We start from the raw sequence: 11,009 nt of genomic DNA on the forward strand, positions 1-11,009 counted from the left end.
TGGACTCAAGTGTGGCAACAGTAGTGAGGTTGGACCAGGATCAGACATTGTTTCGTTCTGTTATGAGTTGGTTCTGACTTGATGGCACCTGACAACAACAACAACAACAACACTACCCGAACCACTTAGGTGCAATTGAGTCAGTACCAATTCATAGCAACCCTGTGCACAACAGAATGAAACACTGTTCCAGTCCTGTGCCAACTTCACAATCATTGCTACATTTGAGTCCATCACTGCTGCCACTGTGGCAACCAATCTCATTAGGGGTCTTCCTTTTTATCTCTGATCCTCCATTTTACCAAACATGAAATTCTTTCCCAGGGACTGCTCCCTCCTGATAATATGTCTGAAGTATTAGATTCCAGGTTGCATTATGGCTGTATTTCTTCCAACAGAGATTGGCTTGTTCTTTTGGCAGTCCCTGGTAATTTTCATATTCTCCTCCCAAACCATAACTGAAATACATCGATTATTTTATGGTCTTCCTTATTCACTGTTCAACTTTTGTACGCATACGATGCTACTGAAAATACCATGGTTTGGGTCAGGCTCATCTTAGTCCTCAAACTGACTTCTTTGCTCTATAATACTTTTTTAAAGATGTCTTGCACAGCAGATTTGCCCAATGTAATATGTCATATGAGTTCTTGACTGCTGCTTCCATGAGTGTGGATGGCTTATTTGAGAAAAGTGAAGTCTTTGACAATTTAAATAATTTATTTATACGGATTTTTTTTTTTTTTTTTCCTATGGTGAGGACTTTTTTTTCCCCCTTTACATTGAGATGAAATCCATACTAAAGATTGTGGTCTTTGATCTTCATCAGTAAGTATTTTAAGTCTTTTTCGCTTTCAGCTAGCAAGGTTTTATCAACTGAACATCTCAGGTTATTAATGAGTCTTCTTCCAGTTCTGATGCCATGTTTTTATTTATGTAATCCAGCTTCTTGGATTATGGGGTCAGCATACAGATTGAATAAGTATGGTGAAAGAATACAATCCTGGCACAACCTTTCCTAATTTTAACCATTCAGAGTTCCCTTGTTCTGTTTGAGCAACTGTCTCTTGGTTTATGTACAGGTTCAGCATGAGCACAATTAAGTGTTCCAGAATACTCATTCTCTGCAATGATGTCCACAGCTTGTCATGATCCACACAATTGATCTTATGTCAGCAATGATATCTCTCATTCCACATCCTCTTTTGAAACTGTTTTACACCTTGAGAAGTTCTCTGTCAATGTATGGTTGCAGTTGTTTTTGAATTATCTTTAGTAAAATTTTACTTACCTCAGATATTAATGACACTGTTTGATGATTTATGCTTTCCATTGAGTCACCTCTGTTTGAAATGGGCATAAATATGGATCTTTTCCAGTCAGGTGGCCAGGTAGTTGTCTTCCAAATTTCCTGTCATAGATGAGTGAGTGCCTCCAGTCTGTTGCAAGATCTCAATCTGCATTTCATCAATTCCCAGAGCCTTGTTCTTTGCCAGTGCCTTTACTACACCTTGTTTCTTCCTTCAGTATCATTGGCTTTTGATCACTGGCTACCTCTTGAAATGGTTGAACATCTGCCATCTCTTTCTGGAACAGTGACTCTGTGTATTCCTTACATCTTCATTTGATGCCTTTTGTAACATTCAACATTTTGCCCATAGCATCCTTCAATATTGCAATTTGTGGCTTGAAATTTTCTTCAGTTCCCTCAGCTTGAGGAATACTTAGGAGGTTGCTCCCTTTTGATTTTCTAACTCCAGGTCTTTGCACAGTTTGCTATAATATTTTATTTTTTCTTCTCTAGCTGTCCTTTGAAAATTTCTGTTCAGCTCTTGTACCTCCTCATTTCTTACATTTTCTCTAGCATCTCTATGCTGAAGAGCAAGCGTCAGAGTGCTGTCTGACATCCATTTTGATCTCTCTCTTCTTTCTTGTTTTCTTAATGGCCTTTTGCTTTCTTCGTCTATGATGTTCTTCATGTCATCCCACAACTCTTCTGGTCTTTGATCTTTAGTCTCTAATGTATCTTTAGTCTCTAATGTTATTGAGATGAGCTCTAAATTCAGGTGGGATATATTTAAGGTCAAATTTTGGCTCTCATGAACTTGTTTTAATTTTCGTCAGCTTCAGCCTGTACTTGCATATGAGCAATTGATGGTCTGTTCCACTGTCTGCCCCTGGCTTTTTTTTGGCTGACGATATGGAGCTTTTCCATATCTTTCCTCAGATGTAGTCAATTTTATTTCTGTGTATTTTTTTTCTGGTGAGTACATTGTGTAAAGTTGTGTTTTATGTAGTTTAAAAAACATATTTGCAATGAAGTCGTTATTGGTCTTATAAAATTCTATTGTGCAATCTCTAGCATCATTTCTATCTCCAAGGCTATGTTTTCTAACTACCGATCCTTCCTTTTTGTTTCCAATCTTGTATTCCAGTTGCCAGCAATATCAATATAACTTGATTGCATGTTTAATCAATCTCAAACTGAAGAAATTGGTATAATTCTTTAATTTCTTCATCACTTGCTTTTGTGGTTGGTGTGTAAATTTGAATCATAGTGGTATTAACTGGTCTTGTATGCATATCGAAATTATCTTATCACAGACAGCATTGTACTATACAGATCTTGAAATGTTCTTTTTGATGATGAATGCAACACCATTCCTCTTCAATTTTCATTCCTGGCATAGTAAACCATGTGATTGTCAGATTAAAAATGGCCAATGTCAATCCACTTCAGTTTACTAATGCCTAGGATATTGATGTTTATGCATTTCATATAATTTTTGACATTTCCAATTTTCCTAGATTCCTACTTGCACATTCCATATTGTGATTATTAATGGATGTTTACAGCTGTTTCTCTCCATTTTGAGTTATACCCCATCAAAAAATGAAGGTTCTGAAGGCTTTATTCCTTTCTATCATGGTCTATTCTATTCTACTTTGTGAAGGTGGCTTGGCTCTTCCCATGTCATATTTTGAGTACCCTCTAATCTGAGGGGCTCATCTTCCAGCACTCTATCTGACATTATTCTGGTGCTGTTAATCATGTTTCAATTTTCAGTATTCTGGTGCTGTCAGTGTTCCACTGTTACTCATAAGATTTTCAGTGACTAAATACTTAGTAGTAGTCCATCTCTGCTTCTTCTTAGTCTGTCTCTGTCAGGAAGCTCAACTGAAACATGTTCACCATGAGTGACCCTGCTAGTGTTTAAAATACCTGTGTTATAACTTCCAGAATCAAAGAAATATGCAAGCCACCACAGTATGACAAACGGACAGATGAGTAGTGGTGACAATAAATAACATCCATATAAATGGAGAGAAGATTGATGTCATCAAGGACTTCATTTTGCTGGGACCTACCATCAACACTCATGGAAGCAGCAGATAAGCAATCAAACGACATATTACATTAGGCAACTATGTTGCAAAAGACTTCTTTAAAGTGTTCAAGATCAAAGTTGTCAGTTTGAAAACTAAGGTGGGTTTGACCCAAGCCGTGGTAACTTTTGTAACTGCATGTGCCCGTAAAAATTGAAGAGTGACTAAGGAAAACCATGAAAGAATTGATGCATTTGAGGGAAATATTAAAATTACCATGGACTGCCCAAAGCACAAACCTTTTGTTGGAAGAAATACAACCAGAATGCTCCTTAGAAGTCAGGATAGCCAGATTGCATCTCTCATACATAGGACATGTTGGGAGGGACCAGTCCCTGGAGAAGAACATCATTCTTGGTGAAGTGGAGGATTAATGAAAAAGCAGAAGACCCCTGATAAATGATGGCTGTGGCAGCCACAATGAGCTCAGGTGTAGCAACGATTGTGATTTTGGCACTGGAGCAGTGCTGTGTTCTGTTGTGCACAGGGTCACTGGGAGTTGGTATCAACTCGACAACACCTTAACAACAACAACCTCTAAAACCAGTGATGACATAATTGAAGAATCTACTAACTTTTTCATCCTAAAATTGATCAATCAAGATTTTTTTGGATAATTATTGCTGATTGGAATGTAAATGTTGTAAACAAAGAGGAAGAGTCAGTAATTAGAAAATATTTCCTTGGTAATATAAATGATGCTGGAGATTGCATGATAGAATTTTGCAAATCCATAACTTATTTATTGCAAATACTTTTTTTCAGCAACATAAGAAGTGATTATGCACATGGACCTAACCTGATGGAATACACAGGAATCAAATTGACTGCATCTACTAACTATGTCACTGTTAACGCTGGGTTAATGCACTGGACTGCAAGGTAAGTTTGAACCACATGGTCGGACCAGTAGCTCCTAGGAAACCCTATACAGGGTCACTATGAGTAGGAACTGGCTTAACAGCAACAACTTAAGTGACTTAACACTTAATAGCAACAACATGGGCGTAGAAGATGGAAAAGCTAATTATCATCAGCCAAAACACGACCAGGTTCTGACTGTGGAACAGAACATCACTGGCTCATATTCGACTTCAAGATGAAACTGAAGAACATTAAAACAAGTTTTGTTGTTGTTGCTGTTATGTGCCACGGAGTCGGTTCTGACTCATAGTGACCCTGTACAGTGTTTCCAAGGCTGTAAATCTTTACGGGAGCAGAACGCCTCATCTTTCTCCTGTGGAATAGCTGGTACTTTTGAACTGCTGACCCTGAGGTTGCAGCCTGATTCGTAACCACTATGCTACCAGAGAGAGGCAAAATGTGACCTTTATTATACCCCACCTGAATTTAGATACCATCTCAGGAACAGGTTTGATGCATTAGATACTAATGACTGAAGACCAGAAGAACTGTGGGATGACATAAAAACATCATACAGAAAGAAAACAAAAGGTTATTAAAAAGACAGGAATGAAATAAAAGACCAAAACTGATTGTAGAAAAGACTCTAAAACTTGCACTTCTGTGTAGAGATGCACAAATGGAAACCATGAAGAAGTTAAAGAGCTGAACATGGCAGCTTACAAAGACAAAGTCAAGTAGTATAAAGAAATGTGCAAAGACCTCAAGCAGAGGTAATGTAATTAAAAATTCAAACCTCAACTTGCGGTAGCAAAACACTGAATGATGCAGAAAGCAGCAGAAGATGGAAGGAATACACAGAGTCACTGTACCAAAAAGAAAAGATCAATGTTCAACTATTTCAAGAGGTAACATGATCAAGTTTGTATGGTAATGAATGAAGAAGTCTAATGAATACTGAAGGCAATGGCAAAAATAAGGCTCCAGAAATTGACAGCATTCAAATTGAAATTTTTCCACAAACTGGTTGCAGCACTAAAGGCACTCACTCATTTATGCTGAGAAATTTTCAAGGGAGCTACCAGGCCGACTATCATATTTGTATCCATTCCAAAGAAAGGTGACCCAACAGACTATGGAAATCATCTAACAATATCATTAATACCATATGCATGTAAATATTTACTAAAGACAATTAAAAAATGGCTATAATAGTATATCAACAAGGAACTGCCATAGTAATTTTTTTTTTAGTTCAATTGAGGGTGAGATCACTACGGTCTCACTCTAATCTGTGAAGGCATTGTGGGTAGGGTATAAAATGGTAGGACAGTGGTAGGACATTAACTACCTGGCACCTTTGGAAAGTGTACCTAACCCAAGCCACTGTATTTTCAATAGCCTCATATGGCATTAGGATTGGAGGAAGACTCATTAACAACCTGCGATATACAGATGATACAACCTTGCTTGCTGAAAGTGAAGAGGACTTAACACATTTACTTATGAAGATCAAAGAGCACAGCCTTCTATATGGATTACATCTCAATCTAAAGAAATCAAAAATCCTCATCACTGGACCAATGAACAACATTCTTATCAATGTAGAAAAGATTGAAGTTGTCAAGGACTTCATTCTACTTGGCTCAACTATCAATACTTGTGGAAGCAGCAGTCAAGAAATCAAATGACGTATTGCATTAGGCAAATCTGCTGCATAAGACCTTTTTAAAGTGTTGAAGAGCAAAGACGTCAGCTTGAGGACAAGGTGGACTCGACCCAAGCCATGGTATTTTGAATAACCTCATATGCATGTGAAAGCTGGACAGTGAATAAGGAAGACCATAGAAGAATTAATGCTTTTGAGTTATGGTGTTGGAGAAGAATATTGAAAGAGCAATGGTCTGCCCAAAGAACCAATAGATCCAGTTTGGAAGAAGTGCAGCCAGAGTGCTCCTTCTCTGGAGACCAAGATGGCCAAATGTCATCTCTCATACTTCAGACGTATTGTCAGGAGTGACCAGTCACTGGAGAAGAATATCATGGTTGATAAGGTGGAAGGTCAGAGAAAAAGAGGAGGACCCCCAATAAAATGGACTGGCTAAGTACCAGCATCGATGGATTCAAGTGTGGCAATAGTAGTGAGGTTGGCCCAGGATTGGGCAGTGTTTCATTCTGCTGTACATAAGGTTGCTATGGTTCGGTACTGACTCAATGGCTCCTAATAACAACATATGAAACCCTGGGAGTGTTGGTGTGGCATTGTAGGATAAGCACTTGACTGCAAATCACAAGTTTGGTAGTTTGAGCTTACCTGTCACTCTGCAGGAGGAAGATGAAATATTCTGCTTCCATAAAGATTTAAAGCCTTGGAAAGCCTATACTGGGGTGCTATGAGTAGGAACTGACCCAACTGGACTTAACAATAACATAGGAATCTGTGTTGGCACAAAAGTTAAGTGCTGGGCCATTTAAAGAAAGATCAGTGCTTCCAACCTACCAGCTGCTCTATGGGAAAGACACGAGGTAATCTGCTTCTGTAAAGATTTGCAGTCTCTGAAACCCTATGGGGGTAGTTCTGCTCTCTTCTGTGGTGTCCCTATATGTTGGATTCTCCTCTGCACCATTGGTTTTTTTGGTATAAAGCTCTTTAATGAAGGTATGAAGAAAGTGTTGCTGGGAATAATATTATCAGAAGAATTTCAACTAGTTTGGTAACAAATAGTTAGTTTGATAGCTCTATTCAAGAACATTCATGATATGTTCAAGGAGTGTCAAGGATGGACACGGTGGCTGAAATGAATACATAGGGGTAGCATAATTCAATACAGTATGGATTTAAAAGATTGTCTCAATTTTATTCACTTAAAATATATAAATGGCACCTATTATTGTGAAGCACTGTTCTAGATAGTTTACAAGTATTATCATATGAAGAGTTAAACTGTTACCGTTAAGTTACATTACAGAGAATATCAAACCCTGTTAGCCAGTAGCTGTCCACTGATAAGGACTTCTAGTTACCCTATGTATGTCAGAGTTGATCTGTGCTCCACAGGAGATTCAGTGGCTGATGCTTTGGAAGTAGATCTCCAGAACTTTCTTCTGAGAACCACCAATCTCTTGGTTAACAATTAAGCATGACTACAGGGAAGTAGGAGCCCGGTGCAGTGTTGTGGGTTAATGTGTCAGATTGCAAAGTTGTGGTTTGCAAGGTTGGTGGTTCAAGCTCACCAGCTGCTTCTTGGAAACCCTATACAGGGTTGTTATGGGTCAGAATTGACTTGATGACAACAACAGCAACAACAAAACGCTGGGACCTATTAAACCAGCTGGAGCTTCTGGGTGGCACAAATGTTTAAGTGCTTGACTGTTAACTGAAAGGCTATAAGTTAAAATCCACCAGGGGCACTTCGAAATAAAGGCCTGGCTAAAATCTTCTGAAACATCAACCACTGAAATCCCTTTAGAGCACAGTTCTACTGTGACACACACTGGGTTGCCATGAGTCAGAATAGACTTGACAGCAACTGGTAATATACCAGCTGCCTAAAAGTCATACAGTAATAGTTTTTTTTGAATTCAAACAAGGGTAAACTCACTATGGTCTCACTTTATCTGTGAAGGCATTGTGAGTAGGGCATAAACTGGTAGGACATGAATTATCCAACATTTTTGGAAAGGAAGAAAGAAAAAGCTCTTTCTTGCTTATATAACTGTTTTTGCTTCCATGTTTTTATGCCAGCCTATATATTTATTTTGGCCTGTGTCCTTGGTACTTTGACCCTGAAGATTCTCCAGAGAATCCCTTGACTCTGAAGATTCTCCAGAGTTGAACCCCTGTAAGATTTGGGAGCTCCAGCCCAGAAATTGAGGCAGCCTGTGGTGGACATTACCTGACAGCATTGGGTGTAAAGAAACAGTACTTGGGATACAATGTCTTGATCTACCCTTGTGAGAAGTTGCTTTTTGGGAGCGTGGAGAGCCACGGCTCCATAGATGACCATGACATCAGTCTTCGAAAGGTTCTTTTTTCCAGAGAAAAGACCCTGAAAACCAGGAAGGGGAGACATGTAAAATGTAACTGAAGTAGTTTCCTTTTCTTTTAGGTGCCTGTCTTCTAGGGAAGCAGAGTCTGACCAAACGCCTTGAGGAACTAATAGGGGGACCAACCTAGGCACACCCAGAACTCATAGGACCTTCTAGACCATCATTAAATACTACTACTACTAATAAAACCACAAAGTAAAACCAGCTACTGTAGAGTTGATTCCAATTCAAGGTGACCCCATGCATGTGTGCCAGAGTACAACTGTGCTCCATTAGAATTTTCAGTGGCTGATTTTTCAGAAGTAGAGCAATAGGGCTCTACTGAGGAGCCTTTGGGTGGACCTGAACCTCCTACTTTTCAATTATCCACTGAGCACATAGATATTTTCCACTACCCAGGGACTCTAGTAGTGACAAGAAAATAGAGGAGAGTTTTTACATAGCTGGTAAAAATATAGAGGGCTTGGGAAGTTCTTACCTGGAATAAGGCTCTAGAGTAAATATAATATGGAGAAGAGATATCCACTGATGGCATTAGTATTGTTTGTCCTTACCTTACATCGATTCACAAAAAACTTTTCTCGATCTTGGAATGCTTTAAGGACTTTTAAAACAATATCCAACTGGTTCTCTGCACAGTATCCTAAAATAGATGTTATTCCCTAAAATCAGAAAAGGAATGGGATTTTGAGTTTAACCGTTCGGTTATTTAACAGATATGTATTGAGTACCAAAGATGTGTCAGACATTATCCTGGGTGCTGGGAATATACTAGTGAACAGAACATAAAATAATACTGCCCTCGAGGTTACAGTGAAGTATCACTCAGTAAACATGCAAATAAATAGTATATCTGGTGGAGATTAAGAAAATTCAGAAAAAAAAATGAGGAAAGACGAACAGCTGATGAAGACAGGCAAGTGTTTGAAACTTAAATAGAGTGGTCAGAGAAGACTTTATTAGCAGGGTGACATTGAGCAAAAAACTGAAATAAGCCAGGGAATGAGCCATTGGACAATCTAGGAAGGACCATTCTAAACAGAGAGAAAGTAAGTGCAGTAAAATGACCCACAGGGGAGGGTTGAGGGTTGAGGATTGGAGGGAAAGATCAAGGATAGCAGAACAAGATGAATTCAGAAGGGGCTGGGTCTAGTAGGGCCTTTTGGACAAACTAAGAATTTGATGTTTTAATCTTAGATTGGTGGAAAGTCAATGGAGGTTTTTTGAACTTGACATGACAAACATCTTTAAAGGGTCATTCTACTGTTTAAAGTTTATTATACTGTAAGTGATTAAAATTTTTCAAAGGTAGAAGCTATTGTTCCACACATTGTTTTGAAAGATAGCAGACTATTGTTCCTCATAGTCTTCCCTTTCTATCTCTTTTGCTCCATACAACAGGACCAATAAATAGTATGAGAAATAGAAAACTAATTGAAGTTCTCAAAGACTTCATTTTGCTTGGATCAACACTTAATGCTCATGAAAGAAGCAGTCAAAAAATTAAACTACATATGACATTAACAAATTTGTTGAAAAAGACCTCTTTGAAGTGTTAAAGATCAAAGATGTCAGTCTAAGGACTAAGGTGTGCCTGAACCAAGCCCTGGTGTTTTTAATCACCTCATATGCATGTGATAATTGGACAGCAAATAACAAAGCCCATCAATGAATCAATGAATTTGAATTATGCTATTGGTGAAGAATAAGGAAAGTGCCATGGAATATCAGAAGAACAAATTCTTCTTAGAAAAAGTACATCCAGAATGCTTCTTAGAGCGACAATGGCAAGACTCTATTTCTCATATTTTGAACTTGTTGTCAGTAAAGATGAGTACCTGGAGAATAACATCATGTTTGGTAATGTGGAGGGTCAGTGAAAAAGAGGAAGACCCCCACATGATGGATTGACACAGTGGAAGCAACAATGGGCTCAAACATAAAATAATTGTGAGGACTGTACAAAACTGGGCAATGTTTCATTCTGTTGTACATGGGGTTTCTGAGAGTCAGAACTGACTCAGTGGCACCTAACAACAACAACAACAACATCTCTCTTGCCTTATGCTGATTTCCATATAGCACCATCATGGTATTTTGTTTGTGAATTCTATTACAGTTCATTTGGTGCTTAAACCTCTGTCAGTGCCACCATGACAACAAAGAGTCCAGAACAATATCACCAGGTCATCCACACTCCATCACTGGAAGATACTTGGAATAAGTCTTTATACTTATAACCTGATAGCTCTTTTCCTTTTCTGCAGGGTTTTGAGACCAAGCCAATTTTACATAAATACTTCTGTGTCTTTCATTCTCTTCAAGTCTTGGGTTGCAATATGGGCGGATCCTATAGAGTTCTGGTGTGCCACTGTAGTGTACAGGGTTGCAAACGACAAGGTGAACAGTTCAAATCCACCAGCTGTTCCTCACAGGGTAACTATGAATCGAAATCAACTTGATGGCACTTAAACAACAACAATGGACAAAATACTGAATGATGTAGGAAGCATTAAAAGAAGATGGAAGAACTATACAGTTTCACTTAACCAAAAATAATTGGGCCATGTTCATTTATCTTGAATGTTGTTGTTAGGAGCCATTCAGTCAGTACTGACTCATAATGACCTTATGCACAGCAAAAAGAAACACTGCCCAATCCTGGGCCAACCTCACTATTGTTGCCATGCTTGAGCCCACTGATGCTG

General features: G+C 38.6%; 1 protein-coding gene across 1 annotated transcript in view; it reads right to left on the minus strand.

Annotated features, from left to right (window-relative positions):
- MROH2B (maestro heat-like repeat family member 2B) overlaps window positions 1-11,009 on the minus strand; it is a 117,280-nt gene that overhangs the window by 70,069 nt on the left and 36,202 nt on the right. Inside the window, exons 10-11 of the mRNA XM_006875399.1 lie at window positions 8,856-8,963; window positions 8,148-8,300 (exon numbers count right to left, since the gene is read on the minus strand). Of these exons, the coding sequence (XP_006875461.1) occupies window positions 8,148-8,300; window positions 8,856-8,963 (261 nt within the window). The remainder of the gene's footprint in view (window positions 1-8,147; window positions 8,301-8,855; window positions 8,964-11,009) is intronic.

Source organism: Chrysochloris asiatica, unplaced genomic scaffold (genome assembly GCF_000296735.1).
Source record: "Chrysochloris asiatica unplaced genomic scaffold, ChrAsi1.0 scaffold00325, whole genome shotgun sequence".
Classification (NCBI taxonomy): domain Eukaryota; kingdom Metazoa; phylum Chordata; class Mammalia; order Afrosoricida; family Chrysochloridae; genus Chrysochloris; species Chrysochloris asiatica.